Genomic DNA, 27211 nt, shown 5'->3' with positions numbered 1-27211 from the left:
CAACACTTGTAGTTTCTTCCATCTTCACATATCTAATTTCATTCCATGTTTTAATATTGTTATGTTAAAATAACATAACAATCCATATTTGTCTTAATAGCATAGCAGTACCTCAAGGTTCTGTCTTAGGCCCAGTACATGCCAACCTCTTCATAAATGACCTAGATGATGGGATAGAAACTCATGAAATCTGCTGAAAACACCAAGATGGGTGAATAGCTAACACTTTAGAAGACAGACTCAAGATTCAGAAACACCTTGACAGAGTTGAACACTGGGTTCTATCTAACAAAATGCAACTAAGTGGTTACAAAAGTAAGGCCTTACACTTGGGAAAGAGATACAAAATGCACAGATACAGAATAGGTGGTATCTGGCTCAATAGCAGCAACTTTGAGAGAGATGTAGGTGTCCTAGTAAACCACAAGTTATCAACCAGGTGTGTGCTAAAGCTGTCAAAGAAGCTAACATAGTCCTAGGTTGCATCAACAGAGGGATAGTTGATGGTCCTGCTTTATATTGCACTACTAAGACAACATTTGGAACACTGTATTCACTCTTTGTCACATAATACAAAAAAGATATTGTGATCTTCAAAAGAATGCAGTGAAGAGTAATAAAGATGATAAGGCGTCTGGAGATTAAATCATATCATGAACAGTATGTCTAGTCTAAAGAAAGGGACCAGGAGTGACATGATTGTCTTCTTGTAGTTGAAAGAGAGAGGCATTTGAGGGCAGGATAAAAAGTTATGGATGGAAAATCATTAAAGAGAAGTCCAACCTAGAAATAAGAAGAAATTTCCTGATAGTAAGAACAATTAATTCAGAAGTCTTTTGAAGTCCTTACCATACTGTATTTAATCTTGTAAACAATTGATATCTTTCTCATAAAATATATATTGTCTTGCACAACCATTTTTGTCCAAAAATCTACCAATTTCTCCATATAGTAAAACAAAACAAAAAATGGAATCTTGCCCTGATTATGTTTAATTTCTTTGTCTGAACATATATTAACAGAGGGGTCATAATACCATTCCAATACCCAACATAGACTTATTTTGATATCAAAATGATTATAGTTGGTCCATTAAATGGGAGGGAAGAAAATATCACGTTGCACATAACAGCACAAGATTTAATCATGTGGGTCAGGCCTTCCATGGCCACCTGCTCATCAATCTAAACAAACTACAATCCACTCCATTAGTCTTTTTTTCCTAAATTTAGTGTTATAAATTATTCATCTAAACTTTATTTATCCAATATTTAATATCTTTTTTAATATGGGTTCCTTGCAGGCAAATAACATCATAATTTATATTAAGTAGTAGTATATTAATTTATATTAAGTAAAAGATACTTCCCCTCCCTGAGTAGTACCAATATTTTTCTGTCCCGTGGCCCATTTACCTTTCTGAGGTATGTCTGCATTGCCAGCTTCTCTCTGGTGACCTCTACAGACCCTGGTGATGTGGCCCTGCTTCCCACAGGCATGGCACACAGCTGTGTGAAACCTGCACTAGTTCTTTTATGTTGTCTTCTGCAGCTAGCGCAATTCAAAGGGAAGATAGCTTGTTCCATTGCATGATGCCGTCTATATGGCTCCTTTGGCAACTGGTCAATCTCATCATCTTCTTCTGATTCAGCTGGTCTCTCAGTAGTCTCCAAATGTATTGCTGCAGGGCTGGAGTGTGTCTTCTGCAGCCAGAGAGCCTTCACCGCCCCACCTACAGCCTCATCTCCCATGACCTCCTTCAGAGTGTCTTGGAAGATCAGATTCTCCATGGCAAAAAGGCGATGCTGCAACTCTCTGTTCAGCAGTCCACAAACGAGTCTGTCTCTGAGACAATCCTCCAAGTCAGGGAATTCACAGTGATGTGACGCTTGACAAAGTGCTGCCACGAACTCTGCTACTGATTCTCCTGACTTTTGCTCCCGTTGTTCAAAGGCGTGACACCAAGTGTTTACAGACAGCTTCGGTTCAAAGTTCTCTTTCAGCCTCTTCTTTAAGTCTGCATAGGTTACTGACTCAGTGCTTGCTGGCACTATCAGATTCTTGGCTATGTCGAATGTAGCCTGTCTACATGCGCAGAGTAGAGTTGCCGCTTTCAACCCATCTTCTCTAACCTTGTTGGCCCTCAGGTAGTTGTCCATCCTGGAGACATAAGAGCTCCACTGCTCTGGGTGGGAGACATCGAATTCATTTAGTCTGCCTAGCTTGGCCATGGTGGTAGTTCGGTGAGGTTCTAGTCACTGACTTTCTTGCTGCGATAGGAGCTGAACTGCCTAGATCCTGGGGTCAGATCCCTCAGGACAACTGTGTCTCCAGTGTGGCTTACTGGCAGGTAGGGCGGGGACGTGGTCCCACCAGGACTTTTGAGAGGATGTATAATATATATATAGAAATAAAGATTTGTCCCATGTTTGGGGCCTAGCAAGGTAATCTACATAGTTAACAAGCATTTAACACATATCTCCCTTGCTTCTCAGCTAACAAAGTGAGATAGAGCTTGTGACCTAGAGGTTAAAACAACTGCCTAATGTGCAATCAGCCCAGGTTCGAATCTCAGATGGGTATGGCTGACTGATGAAAACAAATAAGTTTGAAATGCATATCAGTCTCCCTTTAATTCTTTGTTAACAATCTAAAATTTACACAAATATGAGCTGTCACTGTTGTGACTACTGCCTGTCGATGGCCTTCGGTTAGGCCGAAACAGGAAATAAAGGTTTGTCCCATGTTTGGGGCCTAGAAAGGTAATCTAAATAGTTAACAAGCATTTAACATATATTTTTTGCTATATCCTGCTATGTAAAACCATACAACTCAACCATACAGCTCAAAGAGAGTATACTTACCTTTTCACACAACTGTACATGGAGGGAAGCATGGAATTGGTTACCTCAAGCTTTTGTCTTTGCAACAATACTCTTCAACATCGTCATAAATGCTCTTGATAAAGGGATAGCAAGGAACTCATCAATTTTGCAGATTACACCAAACTGCAGGGAGTAGCTAACATCCAGCAGGACCTTGACAAGCTTGAACAATAGGCCTTATCCAACAAAATGCAATTCTGTGGTGAGAATAGTAAGGTTTTACACTTAGGCAAAAGAAACAAAATACATAGGTATAGAATAGGTGGTACCTGGCTCAATAATAGCAGTTTTGAAAGAGGTCTAGGTGTCCTAGTAGACCACCATTTATGCATGAGTTAGCAGTGGAATAGTTTCATAATCACATGAAATGATTGTACTGCTTTGTACTGCTCTGCTTAGACCACACTTGGAATACTGCATCCAAATCTGGTCACATAATACAAAAAAGATGTTGAAATCCTAAAAGAGTGTAATAAAGGAAAAAAACACGATAAGGGGTCTGGTGGCTGAAGTGTAAGATAAACAATTGATGTAACTAGATATTCTAGTCTAAGGAAGAAAAGGGTTAGGGGTGATTTGATAGCAGTTTTCCAGTACTTGATGAAGAAGCTTCGTGACACTAAGAACAATTAAGCAATGGCATGGCTCTAGTTAATCTTATATTTTCATATTTTTTTTATTAACAACCATATCTTCTATTTTGAAATCTGCTGCTTCCTTCCTTCCTTCCTCCTTCCTTCCTTCCTTCCTTCTTTCTTTCTTTCTTTCTTTCTTTCTTTCTTTCTTTCTTTCTTTCTTTCTTTCCTTCCTTCCTTCCTTCCTTCCTTCCTTCCTTTCTTTCTTTCTTTCTTCCTTCCTTCCTTTCTTTCTTTCTTTCTTTCTTTCTTTCTTTCTTTCTCTTCCTTCCTTCCTTCCTTCCTTCCTTCCTTCCTTCCTTCCTTCCTTCCTTCCTTCCTTCCTTCTCTATTTTGATAGGGTATACCTCCTCTCTCTTACTGCTTTCCAACCTTTCCCGACTTATTATTTTTATTAGAACTGTTTGGTAGATGGAGACTTCTAAAGCAAAGAAAACAAAAGTGACTCTTTTAATGTCTTTTTTTCTTGATGGGAACTGAACTATAAAATCTTTATGAAAGTTTCATATATTTTACATATTTGTTGTAACAGTGTTTGGATTTTTGGGACTTGATCCTTTTTCTTTTTGCCAAATTTCCCATGAGATTATTTTTCTGCTTATCTCTCTGTGTGTGGATTGGATTGGAGCTATGAAAAATTATGATTCAATACCTTTTGTTTTAATTGGTTTACTTTTCATTGACAAGATATTATAAATTGCTTTTTGGTCACTAGAGGGTGTGATTGTGATTGCTATTGCTATTGAACTATGGACCCCCAAAACCAGAGCAAAAGAATGAATTAGGTTTTGACCTTTTTTGGAAGACTGATTACCATCCTATTCAAACTCGCTGCACAAGTGAATTGTCTCCTAACTTAAGTCCAGAGTTCAAGAGGCATGATGTGAAGTTCAAGGTGCAGAATCAAGTCTGAGAATCAAGGCAAGAATCATGACGGCTGTAGAACACAGAGCAAGGAAATGGACATGTTGTTCCCAGTGTTGTTTCACTACACTCGCTGAGCTAAATAGCTGCTTCTCAATGCAACCCATCAAAAGAGGTGAGGCTACTGCCTCACAAATAGGCTGGCTGACCTTCATTACACCTGCCTCCTCTCAGCCCTATGAGCTCTTGGATCAGGAGGAGGAGGCAGTTCTTCCTTGTATTTGCTGAGCTTCTGCAGCTGCTTACTCTTTCCACCCAAAGCCTCTGGGTTTCCCAGGTTTAGCTGTGCCTCTTTTACCCTTAGCTTAGCTGGCTGCTCATCTAGTTGCTTCACTGTGCTTGGCCTCTCTACTCCTGGCTAAGAGTCTCTGGCTACCTCTGGATGTTCCTCAACATCTCCCCCTGGTGTCCCTGGATCTGGCTCTTCCTTGTTCAAACTAATGTTCAGGAAAGTCATTGCAGAAAGAAAAGCTATCCTTCTTATTTTCTCTTCCAGTGCCCTTAATTAACTATTTAACTGGGGCCCCAATAGGGAAATGTTACACTGGATGTGGTTGATTGATTAATAGCAGTTCCCACCTGCTTCTTTCTCTCCCATATTTTGTTATATCTTGTATTTTTATTGAAATTTTAAGTTGATTTTTATACAGACATACATACATTTTGTAGGAAGCCCAGAGTCTCCTCACAGCAAGATTGGCGCCAAAAAAGTTTAATAAATAAAAAAATAAAATAAATAATAATAATAATGTTGTTGTCTCCAGTAGTACATTGCCATGAAGGTCTGGCTAGTTTGTGTAATTCAATTAAAGTTTAAATATATTTGAATAGTTTTTAATACATGGTTATTCTGAACATTAAAGCATACCACTAACTTGGTTAGCTATTTTTCTCAGGTAGGTATTTAAAAAAAGTAGCCCATACTACTTTGAAGGAATCCATGATTTAGCAAAATACTAAATTTACTGAGTTGTCAGTACAACCTAAGATACAAATTAGATTGTACAGGGAATTCAAAAATTGTTTCATTTTAATATGAACCACTTTTAAATATTGATGACCTTTACATATGAAAAATGAACTGATCTCTTCTTTACACTTACATCTTTGACAAAATGAACTGTCATTTTAGCTATTAAAAAAGAGCAATATGCAAAGGACAGAACATCTTATAAATTTTGCTAAGCCTCATAGCTGAAGTAAACTTAAATTTAATAATCTTCTTAAATTTCCATTGTTGCTTTTTTAATTATTATATTTAAATTCAAGATCAATCTTTGGAAAAATATAATATACTGGAGATCAGAGCATTTCAGTCACAGGATGGTGATAATTTCAATTTATTTTTTATTTTTTTATTTTTTTGTATGAGGCTGTTCACAAGAATACCAGCATTGGTATCCTTAATATGAACAGCTACATGTAAATGCTTTAATGTTAGTATATATTATTAAAGTTAAGAAACAATGTTGTTCTCTAACAATCAAATTTATTCTTAATGTTTCATACTCATTTTACATGTGCCATCAAAAACTTTATTTCAATATTTGCATATTATACTGCAACCAGGGCATTATATTCACATTAATCCCAATTCTAACTCAGTGCCTGGCCACACAACCTGTTCCTTTATTAAAAATATTTGAAAAACATATATATTTAAATATGCTCCAAAATTAATTTTTCCTTTATTATCAAATGGGACCATACATAGTCTACTAAGGTTCCATAGTTATATCTAGTACCAATTTCACATTTGGGCACTATGTTCACCAAACTTTACATTCATATAATCATGATTCAAGCTAAACTCAATGGACACATCCATTCTTTGACCTTAAAATTGCAATAAAGCTTTTTGAATTTTATAAAAACAAAGAGAAATAAATTTCAGGAAGAATCTAAAGAAGAGACTAGTCTCTTCTTTAGATTCTTCCTGAAATTTATTTCTCTTTGTTTTTATAAAATTCAAAAAGCTTTATTGCAATTTTAAGGTCAAAGAATGGATGTGTCCATTGAGTTTAGCTTAAATCATGAAATGGTATAGGTTCTCCTGCCTGAGCAGGGGGGTGGACTAGAACACCTCCAAGGTTCCTTCCAGCTCTATTCTATCGAATTCAACAAAGATATTTAATTAAATATGGACACAAAAAGACAGCTACTTTTCTTTCTTCATTAAATGTTCCTTCTTGTTCATCTCAGGCTTCAGTAAAATGATATAGCATTTGGGGGACAATATACATCCCAGTAAACCAGCACTGGAGGATAAGATAGAAAAGATCTCCACAGCTACCATGTATTTTCCTTTGGTGCTCAGGTAGGTTGGAACAAATGACACCCAAACGCTGCAAAAGACTAACATGCTGAAAGTGATGAACTTGGCCTCATTGAACCTGCTGGGCAGCTTCCTGGCTTGGAAAGCAATATTAAAGCTCACACTAGCCAGGAAGCCCATGTAACCCAGGACACAGTAAAACATGATCACTGAGCCCTCATTGCATTCCATTATGATTTCTCCCTTCAGTGAGTGCAGGTCTGTATCTGGGAAAGGGGGAGAGGTACTCAGCCAAACAGTGCAAATTCCCACCTGGATGAAGAAACCCAAAAAGACAATAAAATTAGCCAGTCCTTTCCCTACCCATTTCTTCAATCCAGAGTCTGGTTTGGTTGCCATAAATGCCAAAACCACAGTCATGGTTTTTGCCAATACAGATGAAAGGGCCACTGAGAAAATAATGCCAAAAGTTGTTTGTCGGAGAAGACAAGTCATCTTTTCAGGCCTTCCCATGAAGAGGAAGGAGCAGAGGAAGCAGAGAAGAAGGGAGATGAGGAGGATACAAGTGAGGCCCCAGTTATTGGCTCTGACAATTGGAGTTTCTCGATGCAACCAAAAGACTCCAAGAACGAGGACTGTAGTCAAAAAGAAAACAATAGCCAATGTACTAAAGAGGATTCCCAAAGGTTCATTATAAGAGAGATAGTGTACACCTTTGGGAATACATTGATTTTGGATATTGTTGGGACACTCATTTTCCAGACACTTCCTGCAGGAATCCATATCTGGAAAAAGAAAAAGAAAGATAAACTGTTATTAATATAGAATATATAGAGTACAATTGATGTTGCTGCCAGGCAGCTATTTTGTATAGATAGGTTCGAAATCCTCATTTTTAGTACAAAAATTGTCTCATAAATTAAAGGAAAGAGATGCAACAAGAGTAATGCTTCATAGATGAACAATGGAAATAGCTTCCCTGTTCTTTCCTTTTTTCTAGTCGTTCAACATTGGAAGGACAAAAATATGGCCTTAGATTACTTAATTCATTTAAAACCTGATGTTTCCTTTAAATTCCCTTAAAATCCATTTATGCACTGCTGGTTCCATATAATATGTCATCTAAAACAACTTTGGTTCAAAATTTTAATTATATGTATAATGCATGAGAAGCAGATAGATAGACTAGAGAGCAAAAGAAAGACAGAGAAGCGTGATTATCATGTGGGATTGTTTTTTTTAATTATTATTATTGCTGTTGTTCATGTTGTTCGACTTAAAGAAAAAAAGGGCCCTGAGCCGGTCAGTTAGCCATAGTTCTAACCTCTTTTTATCATACCTATTTTGTCAGAGATTTGCCCTTCTGGGCATGGAGCACAATCATAGCAGCAAAATTTCTCTCCTTCCTTCTTCTTTCTACTGGAACCTAGATCACAGTGATCATTACAAAGAGAGACAGGCAGCACCTTAACAGAAATATATATGAGGGAATAAAATGATAAAACATCTGCATAAACAGAACTTTCCAAAACAAGAAATACACATCTGTGGTGAAGAAAATAAAAATTGGAAAACTTCAATTAACAGGAGGGAATTGTCAAAAAGTTTTGTTTTCACAAAACTACTGCTATTTCTGAAGATGAGAATATGCAAACATAATAATAGTAATAATTACAAAAACAAAACAAAAAAAAAACAAAACAACAAAACAACAACAACAATAATAATAAAGTTGGAAGGGACCTTGGAGGTCATCTAGTCCAACTCCCTGCTCAGGCATGAAACCCTATACCATTTCAGAAAAATGGCTGTCCAGTCTCTTCTGAAAAATTTCCAGTGTTGGAGCATTCACAGCTCTGGAGGCAGGTTGTTCCACTGATTAATTGTTCTAACTCTCAGGAAATTTCTCCTTAGTTCTAGGTTGCTTCTCTCTTTGGTTAGTTTCCATCCATTGCTTCCTGTCCTGCTTTCAGGTGCTTTGCAGAATAGCTTGACTCCCTTTTCTATGTGGCAGCCCCTGAGATATTGGAACACTGTTATCATGTCACCCCTCGTCCTTCTCTCATTAAACTAGACATAGATTCGATTTTATAAATGGTTTTAACATGGCTGTAATGTGAGTCAATGTAGGCATAAAGCAAATTAAGGAGAAACTTCCTAACATTGAGGACAATTAAGCAGTGGAACAGCTTACATTCAGAAATCATGGGTGCTCCATCATTGGAGATTTTAAAGAAGAGGTTGTCTGAAATGGTGTAGGTTCTCCTGCTTGAGTAGGGTGCTGGACTAGAAGACCTCCAAGATCCCTTACAGCTCTATTCTATTCTATCCAAGTAACATGTTTCATCATTAGCTCACAAGGTCAATAGCAAATCAATTCTGCCAAAATTGGTAAGTAGTTAAAAAAAAGTCTGAAAATCATGGTCTTGTGACAGTTGATCACTGCAACTAATTGGAAAACTAAACTCATTTGCCAAATGCTTGATCATGTGACTGCAGTGGATCCAGCAGTTGTAAATTTAAGGATGAAATACAAGTAATTTTTTTCAATGTGTTTTAACATCAGGAAAATGTTAAATGACTGATCATTAGTCAATGACTCCCTGTATCTACTGTACATTGACTTCTTTATTTCTCAGGCAAAATTGGAAGCCTTTCTCTCAACACACGTCATGGACACTTCAGTGCTCAAATGTACATATAGAAAGCATTATACCACATCATCTTGAAAAGCTTCAAAACACCAAAACATCATTTTCTTCAATTACTGTCATGTATTTGACAATTGCTGCAAAGAATTCTTTACTTTTCTTATTAGCTGAGAATCTGCAGCTTCTTCTCACCTGGTTAAAGCTTCTGTGCCATACAATTTGATTGTCATTAAGAGTTAATTCTCTGCCTGGTGGAGCCCGAGGTTCCAGTGTTCCAACCTTGACTCGAGAAAAGGAATTATTGGGCAAAATAATCCAGTTTACAATATCAAAACCTGTAATCAATTCTCTGTTTTCATCAAAACTGATAGTGTCTCCCATACTGTTGTTGAATATAATGCTTTTCAAAACAGGGTGAAACTATATTAAATGAAAAAAAGAAATAACAGTTAAAATTTGAAATCACAATAACTACAGAAAACTCTTTCAAACTAGATTATCCTGCTTTGAAAATTTAGGATGTCATAGATGATATTTGTGGTTTTTTTCATGTGGATGTGTTTGTGTTTTGCACAAGAAGGTCCTAAAATTAGCTTAGCAATTGCCTCTGTCATGGAAAAAACCAATGAAAAAGACAAGAGACAGCAACACAAAACAATAATTCTTACTTTAAGATTCAGAGGTTTATTTTGCTAATAATTTGGAACATAGCAAACATAATAACACAACATCATTTACATTAATAACTCATTGCAATGAGGTCCAATGACATAGCAGTTCCAATAAGGACAGCTATAGGCCAATGGCAAATCAATTAGGTCCAGTCCCAACTCTTTATACTTTTTCCCATCCTAAGACAGTAGACAGATGGTCAGCAATCTTAAACTTTCTGCTGACTTTCTGCTTACTTTCTGCTTACTTCCTGTTGACCCTCTGCCGAGCATAACTTTCTACATACTTGTGTACATTGCAACCCACATCCATCAGCAACTTTAAGTTCCCTGTATCTTACTGTTCTTGTCTTTATGTTCTAAATATATTTGAAACAAGCAAGCTTAGCAAAATCATATTAAGTAAAGTACAGTTGCAAACTGCAAAATTAAGTATAGTGCAGGCTTTGGTTCAATACTTTTTCCATGAGGCCTGATTTAGTTCACCTGGACCTAAACCTTGCATGGAAGAACAATAGCTAATATTTTCATTCTCCATACCTCCTTTCTAGGACTGAGAGACAATAACTGGCCCAAGATCACCAGCTGGCTTTGAGCCTTAGCGACTACACCAAACTGGCTCTCTTCATGAATGACCAATATTTTATAAGTACAGCCCTTTCTTTCAACACATAGAGATTGATTCATGAATGTGCAAAAATCTTACAGAGTGCAGGTCTAATCTACTATTTATTAACATGTTAAGTACTTTATTCAAAATATTGAATGTATTACTATTTTCAAGGAGGAGATGTTTACTAGACAAAGTATTATAAGTATTAGAACAAATATCTGTTGTAAGAATTATCAAGAGCATCAGGAAAATTTACTCATAGAGTTTGGCCTTATTAGCTCACCTACGGTTTGTTTGCAGTGTAGAATCTCAATGCACTGTACATTAGGTACTCAGAAAATGCTGCTCGAACTTCCGGTGGCTCCGCGGCGCCGGAGACAGCCTTCCCGGGCTGCCCGCGGCTCAGCTGAGTGATTTTCGCCTGAAACAGCGCCGATCAGCTGTTCGGGCGAATTTGAAGCCCCCTCCTCGGGAGAAGAGGAGGGGGTGAGCCCCCAGGTAGGGGTCGAGTTCTCTGGGGCCGCCTGAGCTTTGAGCTTGGGCGGCTGAAGGATTGAACTCCCCCGTAGCCTGGGCTGCTCCCAGCTGGCCAGCGTCTCTGCTCCGGATTTTATGGAGCAGAGCCAGGCGTCTGTGACCATCCCTGCCTGAAGGAAGGACTATGAAAGGAAAAGAGCAGGCAGAGCGGTACAAGAGGGAAAGATGAAGAGGATTATTTTATTTTACTCTCGAGCTTGATGGACTTTTTTTTAAACTTAAAGTGAAAGTGCGTCACAACTGTAAGTAAAAGATGGCGGCTAAACCTCCTCCTAGAACTTTTCGGAGTGCTGGAAATTCTCCTGTGCAACAACATTCATTATTGCAGGCGCTGCATTCTTCTGATGTATTGACATTGAAGGATCTTGAAAAGCATACCCAGTTAATTTTGGAATCAATGGGTGTTAAATTTCTACAGATGGAGGAGAAATTGCAGAAATTGGAGGAGAGAATGGAAGAGAGGATGGAACAGAAATTTAGAGAGATGAAGGTAGACATTTTGACTTCAGTGCATAAAGTAGCTGAATGTGTGGAAGATCTGGATGAAAAAGTGGAAGATTTGACTCAAAAGAATGCTATATTAGAAGCAAAAGTATTGGAAATTGAAGATTTAAAAGACAAAATGGATAGCGAACTGAGTCTGGCTCAATTTTACCAGATGCAGTTTGCTGTTAGAATTAGAGGTTTAAAAGAGAATATTAAGGAAGATCTAAAGCAGCTGGTCTCAGAGGCTTTTGAGGTGGTATTGAACCAGCCAGCATCTGAAATAAAACAAGGCATGGACAAAGTGTTTCGTGTGAACTCGTGGATTGCTAAACAGAGAAAGCTGCCTAGAGATGTGGTGGTTTATTTTCTAAAAAGGGAAACTAGAGATGAAGTTATACAAGCTGCCTATGACACTAAAGTTGTGATTGCTGATCAAGAAGTTCTGGTTTTAAAAGAAATTCCTCCAAAGATTTTAAAGAGAAGGAAGGACTTTATATTTCTTGTGCAAGAGCTCAAGCAACGAGATATAAGGTTCAGATGGGAGATCCCAGTTGGCTTGAGCCTGATGTATGAAGGCAAAAGGTATTGTTTGGTTACTGTGAAGCAAGCGCGTGATTTTTATAACAATGTTTTAAAAGCAACCCCATCAATACTTTCGGAAGTTGCAGAGGGATCTGGAGAAGGAGAATATCAAGAGGATGAAGATGGACAAACAGATGAGAAGGGTGTAGGAGGAGATCAAGCCACAACTCTTTTGGATGACCCTAGAGAACAGAGGGTGACGCGTGCTGCTTTAAAACGTTCAAAAAAGATTAAAAAATAAGACTAGCAGAAATCTATGGAACTTCCATAACGTATTTACAGTTAAGCAGTGGAACTAATGGACTAAATTTACTACATACTTACAGTTAAGCAGTGGAACTAATGGACTAAATTTACTACAGAGGAAATGGAAGAAAGTTTTATGGGCTAATGTGGGTTAATTTGTGTAAGAATTGTCTATTATAGACTATTTTGGTTAGAGATTGATTAGGATAATAGGGACAGGTGTTTGTGGTGTGTAAATGAGAATTTGTTTAGAAAATAGAGAATTGTGGAAGAATGTAGACAGTGGAGGAAGGTTTTTTTTTTAACATGAATGACGCTAGTTTTTTTTTTATCTTAGTTTTCTATATATATTTAATGTTATTAAGGATTGGTTTATTTTATATAAGCTAGAGAGTGATGGATTTTAGAGTTTATAGTTGTTAGTATATGATTGTTTATGATTGTTTTTTTTTAGATATATACCTTGTATTTAGCTCTGGGAAGTCGGGGGGGAAGGGGGAAGGGGGGGAAGTAGGGGGGAAGGAGGGAGGGAGGGGGGGAGCTAGGGGGGGAGGGAGAGGGGGAGGGGGGGAGCTAGGGGGGAGGAGGGTAGGGGAAGGGGGGTTTTTTAAAGGAAAACTGTATTTTAAAACTTTTCAATAAAAAAAAAAGAAAGAAAATGCTGCTCAAGTTCCATGATAAAATGACTAATCCTCTTTGACACAGAACTATCATCTACTGTTACTAACGCAACCTAAACCTGACAAAGAAACATGGTGGGATGAAGCCCACAAATGGAACACACAGCTAGAGGGATTTAAATTATTTAAGAGAAACAGACCAAACAAAACAGGAGGTGGAGTTACTCTCTATATAAGAAATAACTACATCTCTACAGAAATAGTGCACAACAATGACGAAAACTGTCTTGAATGCCTTTGGGTCAATATAAAAGGGGGAAAATGACATTGCCATAAGTGTATACTATAGGCCACCCAACCAAACAGAGGAAATAGATGAACTTTTTGCTAGTCAGCTAACTAAGATATGTAGGAAGCACATCACAATAGTAATGGGGGACTTTAATTAACCTGACATCAACTGGAAGACAAACTCTGCACCAAGTGGAAGATCAAACAGATTCCTGACAAACCTAGCAGACAACTTTGTCTCTCAAAAAGTAGAAAAGGGAACTAGGGGATTAGCCATATTGGATGTAATCCTCACTAACAGAGATGAAATGATAGAAGGTGTTGAAGCCACAGGAACCTTTGGGAGAAGTGATCATGCAATATTGGAATTCAACATTCTGGAAGCACAAGGAATAGAACACAGTCAAACTAGAGTCTTGGACTTTAAGAGATCTAATTTCAATAAACTTAGAGCTTGGTAAGGATTCCATGGATGAGAATCCTCAAGAAGAAAACAACTCAAGAAGCTTGGGAAATTTTGAAAAGTGAGAAATAAAAGCATAGTCTAGCACAATACTAACAAAGAGTAAAAATAACAACTCTCAAAATAAACCAGCATGGCTGCATAGAGAAGTCTCTGATAAATTGAAAGATAAAAAGGACAAGTATAAAAAATGGAAAAGGGGGCACATAACTAAGGCAGAATATCAGCAAATAGCCCATGCCTGCAAAGATGAAGTGAGGAAAGCTAAGGCTCAAAATGAACTAAGGCTTGTCAAAAATAACCAAAAAGGTTTCTTTCAACATGTAAAAAACAAGAAAAAAGTTAGGGAAATGATTGGTCCATTAGTGGGGGAAAGTGGGAAGAAGGTGACAAGCAACAGGGAGAAAGCAGAAGTATTTAACTCGTTTTTTGCATCTGTCTTTACACAAAGGGAACAAACAGTCCAATCTATCAAAAACAGTGCCATAAAAACAGATTAGAAACACAAGTTATGTTAGGCAAGAAAATGGTAAGTGAGCACTTGTCCAACCTAGACGAGTTCAAATCACCAGGACCAGATGGATTACACCCCAAGGTTCTCAAGGAACTGGCAGATGTGATCTCAGAACCACTGAACTATATTATAAGTCAACATGGGTTTGTCAAAACCAGATCATGCCAGACAAATATTATTGCATTCTTTGACCAAGTGACAAAATTAGTGGACCAGAGGAATGCTGTGGATCTAATTTACTTGGACTTCAATAAGGCATTTGATAAAGTAGATCACAACCTACTACTTGATAAGATAGAAAAATGTGGGTTAGACAGCACCACCACCAGATGCATTCGTAGGTGGCTGACAGGCTGTACTCAGTATGTGGTCTTCACATGCATCTACATGGAGGGAAGTGTTGAAGAGTACTGTTCTGGGCCCAGTGATCTTCAACATCTTCATCAAAGAATTGGATGAGGGGATAGATGGGGAACTCATCAAATTTGCAGATGACACCAAGCTGGCAAAAATAGCCAACACTCCAGAAGATAGGCTTAAGATACAGTAGGATCTGGACATACTTGAACACTGGGCACTATCTAACAAAATAAAATTCAATGGTGAAAAAGTAAGTTGCTACATTTAGGCAAGGAAAACCAAATGTACAGGTATAATATAGGTGGTGCCTTGCTCAATAGTAGTATGTGAGACGGATCTCGGAATCCTAGTGGACAATCACATAAATATGAGGCAGTAGTGTGCTGCAGCTGCCAAAAAAGCCAACACAGTGCTAGGCTGCATTAACAGAGGAATAGAATCACGTGAAGTATTAATACCACTTTACAATGCCTTGGTAAGGCCAAACCTGGAATACTCCATCCAGTTTCGGTCACCACGATCTAAAAAAGATGTCGAGACTCTAGAAAGAGTACAGAGAAGAGCAACAAAGATGATTAGGGGACTGGAAGCTAAAACGTATAAGGGACGGTTGCTGGAATTTGGCTATGTCTAGTTTAATGAAGAGAAGGATGAGGGGCGATATGATAGGAGTGTTCCAATATCTTAGGGGCTGCCACAAAGAAGTGAGAGTCAAGCTATTCTCCAAAGCACCTGAAGGCAGGACAAGAAGCAATGGATAGAAACTAATCAAGGAGAGAAAAAACCTAGAACTAAGGAGAAACTTACTGACAGTTAGAACAATTAACCAGTGTAACAGAAGTGGTGAATGCTCCAACACTGGATGTTTTTCAGAAGAGACTAGACAGCCATTTTTCTGAAATGGTATAGAGTTTCCTGCCTGAGCAGGGGGTTGGACTATATGACCTCCAAGGTCCCTTCCAACTATTATTATTATTATTATTATTATTATTATTATTATTATTATTATTATTATTATTTAAATTTTGCCCTCCATTAATTTTTTTAATGATGAGGCTGTCTAATCTTTTCTCCTATTTTCTATGCTTCAGATATTTTCTCTAGCTGGAAGGTACAAATAAAGGCTTCCTGCTCCCTCCTCAAGTCTAATATGGTCATTACAAAGCTCATATTACAAACAAGAAATATAAAAATATCTAGATACAAATGTAATAAATAAATAAATGGGGAATGAACCTTTATATTTTGAATTAGCTTTTTTTTTTAAAAAAAATAATAATAAAGGATGAATGTAGAAGGGGGGGAATGGTTTCAAGCTAAAGGTGCAAATCCCACATATGTTCAAAACTGCTTTGAAGATGTGAACATTCACCTCATTCGAGGAAGAATTCTGGAGAAGTAAAAAAAAAAAAGAAAAACATGGGATCTTTGGATCAAATTTAATAACAGCACCTATGTATGACAAACTTAACCTAGTTAAGTAATTGTTAAGAGCAGCAGCAACAGAAAACATTGTTCTGAAAGCCAAATTTCCTGAGCATAATTAAGACCCACATTGTAGGCAGAACTAGGAGAGTGGCTGAGACTTTTGTTTTAGGGGTTTTTCTTCTTTTCCTTATAAGCAGTTGTTTAGTGACCATTCAAAGGTACAATGGATTTCCTTGGAGCATTGATATGCCCAGATTCAAAGTTCTGGTGGCCACCTGTACACTGCAGTCTTGTGACTGCACTTTGGGTGCTCAGTAATCAGCCTGCATTTGTAGCCATTTGCAGCATTTCATGGTCACATTAGTGTTTTATGATGGTTTCCCCCCAAATTAGCATTTACATTCAGTTTTCAGCAAAACTGGCCCACTGCAAACCATTGGTTTGCTAAAGGGCTGTTGCAAAAAAGGCAATAAAATTGGGTTGGTTATGTGGGTTTTTGTAACTGCCTATAATTTATTTATATTTTATCTATAAAATATAAATTGGACTATATGACGTCCAAGGTCCCTTCCAACTTTATTATTATTATTATTATTATTATTATTATTATTATTATTATTATTATTATTATATAAATTGGACTATATGACGTCCAAGGTCCCTTCCAACTTTATTATTATTATTGTTATTATTATTATTATTATTATTATTATTATTATTATTATTATTATTATTATTATTATATAAATTGGACTATATGACGTCCAAGGTCCCTTCCAACATTATTATTATTATTATTATTATTATTATTATTATTTCTCTGCATTTGGAAACTTTAAATTAATATACAATCTTATTTCTGTGTATCTTTTAAAATAACTACAGATCTTCGGAAAATGATCAAGGACTAGGGACTTAGTGAATAGATGACCACTTTCTCCTACAACAAAGGAAAGCTTTTAAATTAGTCCTTGCATATTTTTTTCTATTAAAAAAGCAATGTAATTAAGTGAACTACTGAGAAGTCAACTTTCATTCTATAGCATTTGTTGGGACAACAGTGTTATGAAACATCATTCCTAGTAGCATTACTAGAGATCAAAGAAAAATGATATCCCAATAGAATATACAAGATTTGTGTATTTGAAATAAAATTAAGTACCTGCCATGGTTTTAAATTATGAAATATTAATTGCTCTCTTCCCATTAAATGTCTATATCTGGACCTGGACTTTAATAAAATATGCAAAGAATGAGCCACAATATAGACTGCATTGTAAACATTGTAACTATGGCCACTCATGTTCATATCAAATAATATATTTGGCAAACTCTCTAGCTTTTCATCCCTGGTGCACAATAAGTTGTTATCTTTATTTATATGGGAAATGTGTAATGGGCAGTCAAACGCCTGTTCCCAAAAATTCTGAATGAAATTGTCTTCTTTTATCCAGAATGGCCTTACAGTCTGAAGAAATTCTTGGAATCCAGGTGGTTCTTTTGAGCGAACTGCGAATGAAAGAGCACCATGGAAACTCTGCATATCCCAAAGTCTCTGAATTGACAGTGATTCATAATTCCAATGAGATGTAACAATCCACACTTTGCTCAAAGTAGGTAGTGAAGTCCAAGATGCTAGAGTGATGATCATTCTCAGATTTTGCATGGATGGAGGGACTCCATAGACCAAACACACTTTGACTTTATCATCTGTAAAGAGGTGGGCATATCTTAACTCCACTAAAATTAGGTGCATATATTCTTCCAGATATGCCTTCTTTGGTGTTCTAAGTATGAAAGCATAACAAATGTTGTTTTGGGAAAGCAATGGTCCAATTTTCTGCAAAAACATGTCACCATAGTCATTATCCACAGCCAAGATCCCAATCCAATTCCATCCAAAATGTTGAAGTAATTGAATAATACCAATGTACTGATACGTTTCATTTGGGACCATCTGGTACAAGAAGGGAAATATTTTTTTGTCTCCATGTATTGGGGTAAATGTTCCATAGGCAAGCTGAAAGGCAACACATAGGACATAATCATAACCATTATGTAAAAATTTAAAATGGGTTCATCTTCATTATAACAAAGGCAGAAAGTTGGCACTCAAGGGTTGTTGAAAATGATGCAGCCAGTTCATAGACCTGCAACATTACATCACCTAAAAGGGTTGCTTATGTGTTTCTGAGCCCATTTTAACTGAATGTGAAAACAATTTTAAAAAATAGCACAAGAGCAAAATTCAGGCATTTATGATCTGCAAAAGTCTTCTAGTTTGATCACCTGAAGGGAAGCAAGCAGCATATTGCAAAGTACACAGAGTATTTTCTGTGGTGGCCCAACCACTTTGAAACTCAATTCCAATCAAGCAGCAGGTAGAAGAGATTATTTTCTGTAGTGGCACAGAAGGGCCTACCTGAGCAATCTTATAGTTGGCAAGAACATTGGCCATAATCGATGAGGTCTCTGTCAAACGTCCTCCAATGGTAGCAATAAATGTTTTCATTAAATCACAGGTAAAGTTAGGAACAAACTTCTTTTGTGTAGAAAGTAAATTCAGGATTGCCTTATAGGTTATCCTCTCAACAAAGTAGTTGTTCAGAATGTGGAGACCCAAAGTGATGTTCAGTAAGAGCTCAGGATTTCTGTTGATCTCTTTGATAGCAAATACCAAAGCAAGGATGTACTGATATGACTTAGGCGCAGAACTGCAAACAAACAAACCAAAACAAAAACAAAAAAACTCTTATCTACTTAATTAAATAACATAAAAAGCGTCTACCAACCTTCTTCTATTTTTACATACTAAAAGCTATAAAGTATTAGCCCATGAAGTTAAAAAATATAGAATAAGCTTACTATTCACTAAGAAGAAGCCACCTCAAGCTGTAGATACTGAAAACCAGCAAGAAGAGTTGGAGGAGACCCTGAACCAGTTCACATCATTAAACACCCTAACTTCTTCAAAAGGGTTGCTATGTTTTGTCCTAATGCTAGTGTCCAAAAAAAAAGCTCAATGACTTTTCAGATGGATATCAAAAGGAACTGGGAAAAAGAAAAACTTGTCCCTGTCTTGAGACAAGGAAATATTTTGGACCATTGAAAAAAAAAGAAAGGTTTGTTTTTTTCACTAGCTGAAATTTTCTTTTGAAATAAACAGGTCATGGCTTATTGGCAGAGAGTGTGGTTTGAATCTGCATTTTCAAATGTTACTCTTTTTTCAAATATGTGGACTTATTGCATCTCCTTTCACCGAGTCAGACAATATTAAGTATTTGACATTAACTTACTTCACTCATTGTTGGGAATACAAACAACTTCACACATTTTTGTGAATAAAAATCATAATTTTGATTTGTTCAGTTATCTATAATTGACAGATTGACAACTTATCCTAAACTATCGCAAATGGTTTATGGACCACAAAGTCTGCATTCAGAAAATATCAAAGTCAAAATTAGAATACAGGGTACAGAATAAAAGTGTCGGAAGGGACCTTGAAGGTCTTCTAGTCTAACCCCTTGCTCAAGTAAGAAATCCTATAACATTCTATTGAAAAGGGTACAAGACAGGGGTGTCCGTTGTCACCTTTGTTGTTTGTTTTAACATTGGAAATATTATTGATTAAGATACGAGACTCAAATAAAATTAAGGGAATTAAAATAAGAGATCAAGATTATAGATTGAGAGCGTTTGCGGATGACTTGGTTATTACATTAAGTCAACCGACTTACTCAGTTGTAGATTTGATGGAGATAATAATGTCATATTTTAATATTAATATTAATTGTATTATTTTTATTGTTATTGGGCTGCATTATTTAATTCCTTTTTAACTTTTGTATACTGTATTTTTATTTTATTTGCCCTGTACACCGCCCTGAGTCCTTCGGGAGATGGGCGCTATAGAAATTAAATTATTATTATTATTATTATTATTATTATTATTATTATTATTATTATTATTATTATTATTATTATTATTATTATTATTATTTCTCTGCATTTGGAAACTTTAAATTATTATTATTATTATTATATGGAAAAGTTTCTGGATTTAAGATAAATACGCAAAAAACTAAAATATTGTCTAAAAATATGACCATAGAACAAAAGGTTGTTTTAGAAGAGCTAACGGGATTTGAAATAGTAAAAAAGATTAAATATTTGGGGGTATATCTTTCAGCTTCAAATGTAAAATTATATAAAAATAATTATGAATTGTTATGGTTAAAAATACAAAAAGACTTAGATAGTTGGAAAAAACTACAATTATCCTTATTGGGAAGAATCGCAGCAGTAAAAATGAATGTTTTGCCAAACTTTTTATTTTTGTTTCAAATGATACCTCTACTTAAAAAAGATTCAAATTTGGAGGAATGGCAGAAAGGTATTAATAAATTTGTTTGGGCAGGGAAAAGACCAAGAGTAAAATTTAAGATAATGCAAGATGTACGTGAAAGAGGTGGTCTTAAAATGCCCAATTTTAAATTATATTATGAGGCTGCTGCTTTATCATCAATAAGTGATTGGTTTAATTTAACACAAGGGAGATTATTGAATGATGAAGGTTATGATTTGTTATTTGGTTGGCATGCATATATGACAAGAAGGTGGATAATGTTTTTAAGACACATATATTAAGGTATGCTCTGTTGCGAGTTTGGAAAAAATATCAACATAAGTTAAATTATAAAATACCAATTTGGGCAATACCTAAACATGCAATAGAAAATATAAATGTGGGGTTTAAACATGATGTGCTTACATATAAAGAAATTCTTAGGATAGAAAAGGAATGTATGGCAATTAAAGCCATATAATATTTTAAAAGAAGGGAAGATAGTACAAACTTGGTTCCAGTATGGGCAGTTACAAGCAAGATGGAAAGAAGATCAGAAAGTTGGTATTTCGATAACTGATGGAAATTTGGTAAAACAAATTAGAGATCAAGGTCAAGCACATATAAGAAGGATATATAATGCACTGATAGAAATTGACTCAGAAATGGAACTTGTTAAAGATTGTATGATAACATGGGCCCAGAATTTTCAGGAGGTTATAACAATGGATACTTGGGAAAAGATATGGGTGCAGAAATGTAAAATTTACACAGGCTCAAAATTTAAGAGAGAATTTTTATAAAACGATTTACAGATGGCATTTAGATCCTAAAAAATTAGCAAGTATGTATCCGAATTGCCAGCCCAAATGTTGGAGGTGTGGTTGTGAGGATGCAACGTATTGTCATATATGATGGACTTGTAAAAAAGTTAAAGCTTTTTGGTTTAAAGTTTGGTGGAACATGCAAAAGATATTTAAGAAAAAGATAAGGTTTTCTCCACGGTTATTTCTGTTGGGTATAATTACAGACAGTACTGTCATAGATACTAAATTGATGTTGAATTTAATTACGGTAGCAAGACTTTTAGTAGCGCAATATTGGAAGAAGGAGGAACTGCCTACTATAGAAGAGTAGACTTTGAAAGTTTCAAACCTGGCGGAAATGGCAAAGATTTCAGCATATTTGAAAGAACAATCGCAACAGAGATATATTGTGGAATGGAGAAGATGGATCGAATATATTCAGAATAAATATGGGACTAAAAAGTTTTATTTAGGATTTGAATAAGTATTAGTTTTATATGATGTATTATTAGTTATTCATTATTAGTTAGTAATTTAGTTATGTTTAAGGGGAGTTAAAGCGCGATAGAATTTAATATATATTTTTAGTTATTTAGCATATTTTAGCTTAATCTTGTAAAGTTAATACCCTGTATTCAGCTCTGGGAAGTCGGGGGGGGAGGGTAAGAGGGAGGGTAGGGGGAGGGAGGGAGTTTATGTTATTAAAAATGTATTTTAAAACATTTCAATAAAAAAAAGAAATCCTATAACATTCTGTACAAATAACTGTCCAAACCCTTTTTAAAAACCTTCAGTAATGGAACATCCACAACATCTGGGGTCAAGCCATTCCACAGATTTTTTTTGTTCTTATCATCAGGTATTTTATGCTTAGTTCTAGATGGTTACCACTTGATAATTTTCCATCTATTATTTCTTGTACTTCCCTCAGGTGCTTTGAAAAATAGTTTGACCTCATCTTCTGTGTTACAACCCCTCAAAGATTGGAAGACTGTTTTCATGTCATCCTTAGTTCTTAGACATACCCAGTTGCTGCAATTGTTCATCATATATTTTAGCCCTCAGCCCTCTAATCATTTTTGCTGCTCTGTTCTGCACTCAATTCAGAATAATTCAGAAGAATTATATACTGCTCAAAAAAATAAAGGGAACACAAGATAAGACATCCTACTATTAAATACAGTACATTGTGTTGTTTAAGTGTCCCCTTTATTTTTTTGAGCAGTATATATTGATTTGGTGCAATGTGTGAGGCCACAGGACTTTTCTACTTCATACATTTCAAAGGGAGAGAAAACTAATTAACAGAAAATTCCTAATGATATTATAGTTATGAAAATTTTTAAAGGCATATCACTTTATAGTCCTGTTGCTTAGCTCTCCCCCGCCCCAATCATTTCCTCCAATTGCCCATGCGCTGAAGAGAAAAAAAAATAGAATTCTTACATCACTTCATTGATCAACATCTGAGAGGGCTCTTCTGTGAAGAATAGGCTATTGTGAAAGAAGAAAGCTTGAGAGAGAATTGCCCCAATAATAACATTTCCTGGCTGAGCAAAGTGATGGTCTATAAGAAGTGGGTCATCAGCTATGTTGCAATTCATAGCATATAATTTACATGTAATACAGAACAAGAACAGAAGCATCATTGTGGTCATCCCCATCTTATTATTGAGAATTTCTTTTCTGAGAAATAAGAAATTCTGTTCTTATACAGAAAAATATCCTATCTCTACACTATTAAACTCCAAGACATCATTTTTCCTTATTCTTATATAGATGGCCTCTAAAATGGTTGTGGGAATATTTGTGTCAAACAGATTCCCTTTATTTAATCATGAGTTTTCAGTTTGTTCTTTGTCTTTGCCTCCAGCTGCTTTCAAGCTACTTTGTGATCTTCATTTCTTTTTTGGGGAGAAAACTAATTGGTATGATTTTCTTCATTGTCATTAAATTAAATTAATAAAATTCTGAATGGACAACTGTGTCCTTCAAGCCATAGAGCTCCCATTTTTTCATTTCTCTTCCATAATCTCTCCACCTTTGAAGATAAATTCTGTTATCTAAAAGAGATCAAGCAAGAGGCCATCTATGTCAAAATTGAACAGCCCTCTCTCAACAGAAGGAGGAGGGATACGACATCATCTATCTCTAGTCTACAAACAGTCCTTTCAACAGTTCCAAGAAGGCTCCACACCCATTTGCACTACTCAGGTGACCCTGATGACACAGATAAACCTCCAGGCTGCATCAATGACTCTCTAAAAGAATGTAAATGACCAGCTGCCTGCAAGGAGTATAGATTCTTTCATTCCCCGCCATCCAGTCAGAGCTGAAGAAGCTTCTTGGATGAGAAGCAAAAAATATCTTCAAAGAAAAAACAAGAAGGTCCAGTTGTGCCATGAAAAAGCATCTTTGGGGCAGTACGAGGGAACAGAATTTCTCATTAAGTGAAGCTCACCTTTTCAAAGTACACCCTCTCGTTTGTGAGGATTAGAATGAAAAAAAATATGAAGGGGAGGGAGAGAAAAAACAGAAGTATAGAAACTATTGGAGAATGGACCAGAAATAAAATAGCTTAGATTATCATATGAGGATCAAAATAAAACAGCTTGAAAAAGTAGCTCTGTTACACAGTACAACAAATGATATTTTGAATATAGGTAAAAGCACTCTTATTATTAGGCTCCCTTTCTGAAAACTGAATTTAATATCATCAGTAATGCTAAAGAAGAAATTGGATGTGAGGGCGATCTGGCTGCGACATCTGTCACCCCATTGATCGCCAGGGTTGATTCGGCTGATCTGGCTGCTAGGCGGGTGTCCCCTTCCTCCCTCACCGCTCCATGTGCATCCCTCCTGAAGCTGTGCGCTCGGTGGAAGAGGACGACCACCCCAGATAGAAGGAGTGTATCGATCTTCGGTCAAGGGTATACAATAGCTGCGCTCCCCTGGTAAAGAAGAAATCTATAATTTTAACAACAATCTGGAAAATAATAAAGTTGTCTCCAGCTTTCAGTATTATGCACATCTCTCTTGAGAAATGGACTAGAGCTGCGTATTTAATTTACTTTGGCTATAATTTACTTTAATCACTGATGACACGAAAAAGTGTCATCATCCTTTGTTACATCACATTTCCTGAGAAATATACAAGTCTGCTTTCAGACACAATAAAGAGATAACATACAATTAGTATCTGTCATTTTATTTTTACAAATTTTATTGATTTTCTAATATTACATTCACATATTTGAAAAGCAACATGGTGGCTGAGTAGTAGTAATTCAATTATATACAGATATCATTAGTACAGATTTCAGATTGCTACCATAAACATTTCCTCTCTTTTTCCCTTCGTATATACTGTCTATTTGTAAATTTAAAGACAAGTTTTATCCTATCAATCACATAGAAAATAATTTTCTTACATATATCCATAGTTTTTAGTTTACACATATTCTACTTGTTTTAACATACAATCTTTTAGACAATCAATGACCTAACAGATTTTTCAGTTTTAATTTCCACTAACATTTAGACTTAACGTTTGATATTTATCATTCCCAAGATTTTTTAATATACTCCCAATTCTTCTATCACCATTCCTCACAAAATCTAATATTCAAAATACACATCCCGTCTACTTAACTTCTCACCCTCTATGTCAACAAATTAAGGATGCAATATGATACCCTTCCTTTTTGCTAGTTTTCAGTTTTTTTAAGTAGTAATCAAAATTTTTTTTATTTCACTATTTAATACTTCCTCTCTCTTCTTCTTTGTTTCTGCTATCTCTTGCTTAAACTAATAATTTTTGTTTTTAATGTTCCATATAGCCCTATTTATTACTTTCAACAATAGATTTTTAGCTTATCTACATTATTCACCTTTAAGGTAAAGGTAAAGGTTCCCCCGCACATGCGTGCTAGTCGTTTCCAACTCTAGGGGCCGGTGCTCATCTCTGTTTTAAAGCTGAAGAGCCAGCACTTGTCCAAGGACGTCTCTGTGGTCATGTGGCCGGCATGACTAGATGCCAAAGGCGCATGGAACGCTGTTACCTTCCCACCGTAGTGGTCCCTATTTTTCTACTTGCATTTTTACGTGCTTTCGAACTGCTAGGTTGGCAGAAGCTGGGATGAGTACCTTTACATGACCTTTATGCACAAATCAATATTCAAATTAGCTATTAGTATTTATACTGCTAAATTTTAATGACCAGAAAACTGCAGCCAGGAAGCTTGGAGCTGATGGGATTAGAAAGGACATAGACATCAGCCACAGCCCCAGGTTAGCAGGACATGACCTTTAGGACATAATAGGATTAACCCACCACTAAGAGAATAACAAAAGGGCACACTGAACCTCAGGTCAAAGTTCATGCCACAGGAACAACTCCAAACACAAAAGCCCAAGAAAGTATTAAAACCAACCACTCTCAGCAACATGTGGTCAGCTTCTCCAGAGTTACATGTCTTGTGGTTCTGCTCTTCAATAAACTAGAACCTTCTTTCTAAAGAAGTCTTCATTTTGTTTATTCCCGGCTTGGACTGGACCCTGATGAAGATTTTTCAAAATTAGAAAGAACTCCAGCTGGGGGGCACCTCTATTACTTTTATAGAGCAGATTATATGCTGAGAAATGGGGGAATGGCAATTATTGTACCAATCTATAAAGAGGACAGTAAAAATGACCCATGTAATTATACGACCATCAATCTATTGCGTGTTATCAGCAAGTTATATGCTAAACATGTGAATTTCAAACTTGAACACTGAATATCAGAGGGCATAATTAAAGATGAAGACACTGCATTCAGGGAAGGGATATCAACAATTGATCGTATCTTGGTGCTTTATCACCTTGTACAAAGATATATGCATAAAAAGAAATCTCTCTTTGTGGCCTTCTTCTACTTTAAACAAGCATTTGATTCAATACCCAGAACTGCCCTGTGGGAAAAATACAACTATTGATAGATACCTCCTCCAACACATACAGAAATTATATTCCAATTAAGGCTTCAAATGCCATCAGAATTTGAAATCACAACTACAGAAAATTATTTCATACTGGATTATTCCACTTTGAAAAATGTATAAGAGGATTTAGGATGTCATAGGTCATATATGTGGTTGTATGTGTGTGTTACTTGTGCACTTGAAGACCTTTGAATAACCAGTGATTCCTGGCAACTGGACAAATCCCTGCAGTTTTCTTGGCAATATTTCAGAAGTGTTTTGGAATTGCCTCCTTTCTAGGGCTGAGAGTGAACAATTGGTCTCTGATCACTAGATTTGTGTCTTAACCACTATACCAAACTAGCTCTCTTCACTGATGATCTAGATTTTAAAATCAAAGCCCCTGTCTCTTGAAGCATACACATTGGATTCATAAAGAAGCAATATCCTTATACATTTATAATATATAAGTATATTACTTATATATGAGTGCAGGTTTAATCTACTACTTGTTTTAACATGTTAAGTCCTTTTTTCAAAACACTGAATGTAGTTATTATATCCAAGAAAGACATACAAGACATACAAGACAAATTATTGTGTTATAACAAATATTTGTTGTAAGAATTTTCAGGAGCATCTGAAAAATTAACTCACAAAGTTTGGCCTAATAACTAAATTATATTGTTTTCTGTGTAGAATCTGAATATAACATACAATGGACACTCACAAGGTGCTGGTCAAATTTCATGACAAAGTGACCAATTTCATTGAAACAGAAGTATCATCTACTGTTTTTAATCCAGCCTGAAATTTAGAAGATATGTTTACATTCTCTGCATTCTGAATCTCCAAATGAACACCCAGTTCTAAGAAATCTCTTTATATATTTCTAGATAACTATAAGGGACACGG

General features: G+C 36.1%; 1 protein-coding gene across 1 annotated transcript in view; it reads right to left on the bottom strand.

The window, feature by feature from the left end:
- Positions 1 to 6602: 6602 nt before the first annotated feature.
- LOC310649163 (vomeronasal type-2 receptor 26-like) overlaps positions 6603 to 27211 on the bottom strand; it is a gene marked incomplete at both ends in the record, with an annotated part of 48059 nt that continues 27450 nt past the window's right edge. Inside the window, one exon of the mRNA XM_083377471.1 lies at positions 6603 to 7031. Coding sequence (XP_083233597.1) covers positions 6603 to 7031 — 429 coding nt within the window. The remainder of the gene's footprint in view (positions 7032 to 27211) is intronic.

The sequence above is a fragment of the Vipera ursinii genome (assembly GCF_947247035.1).
Source record: "Vipera ursinii genome assembly, chromosome: Z".
Taxonomy (NCBI): Eukaryota; Metazoa; Chordata; class Lepidosauria; order Squamata; family Viperidae; genus Vipera; species Vipera ursinii.
This window is presented reverse-complemented; position numbering and strand designations above follow the sequence as displayed.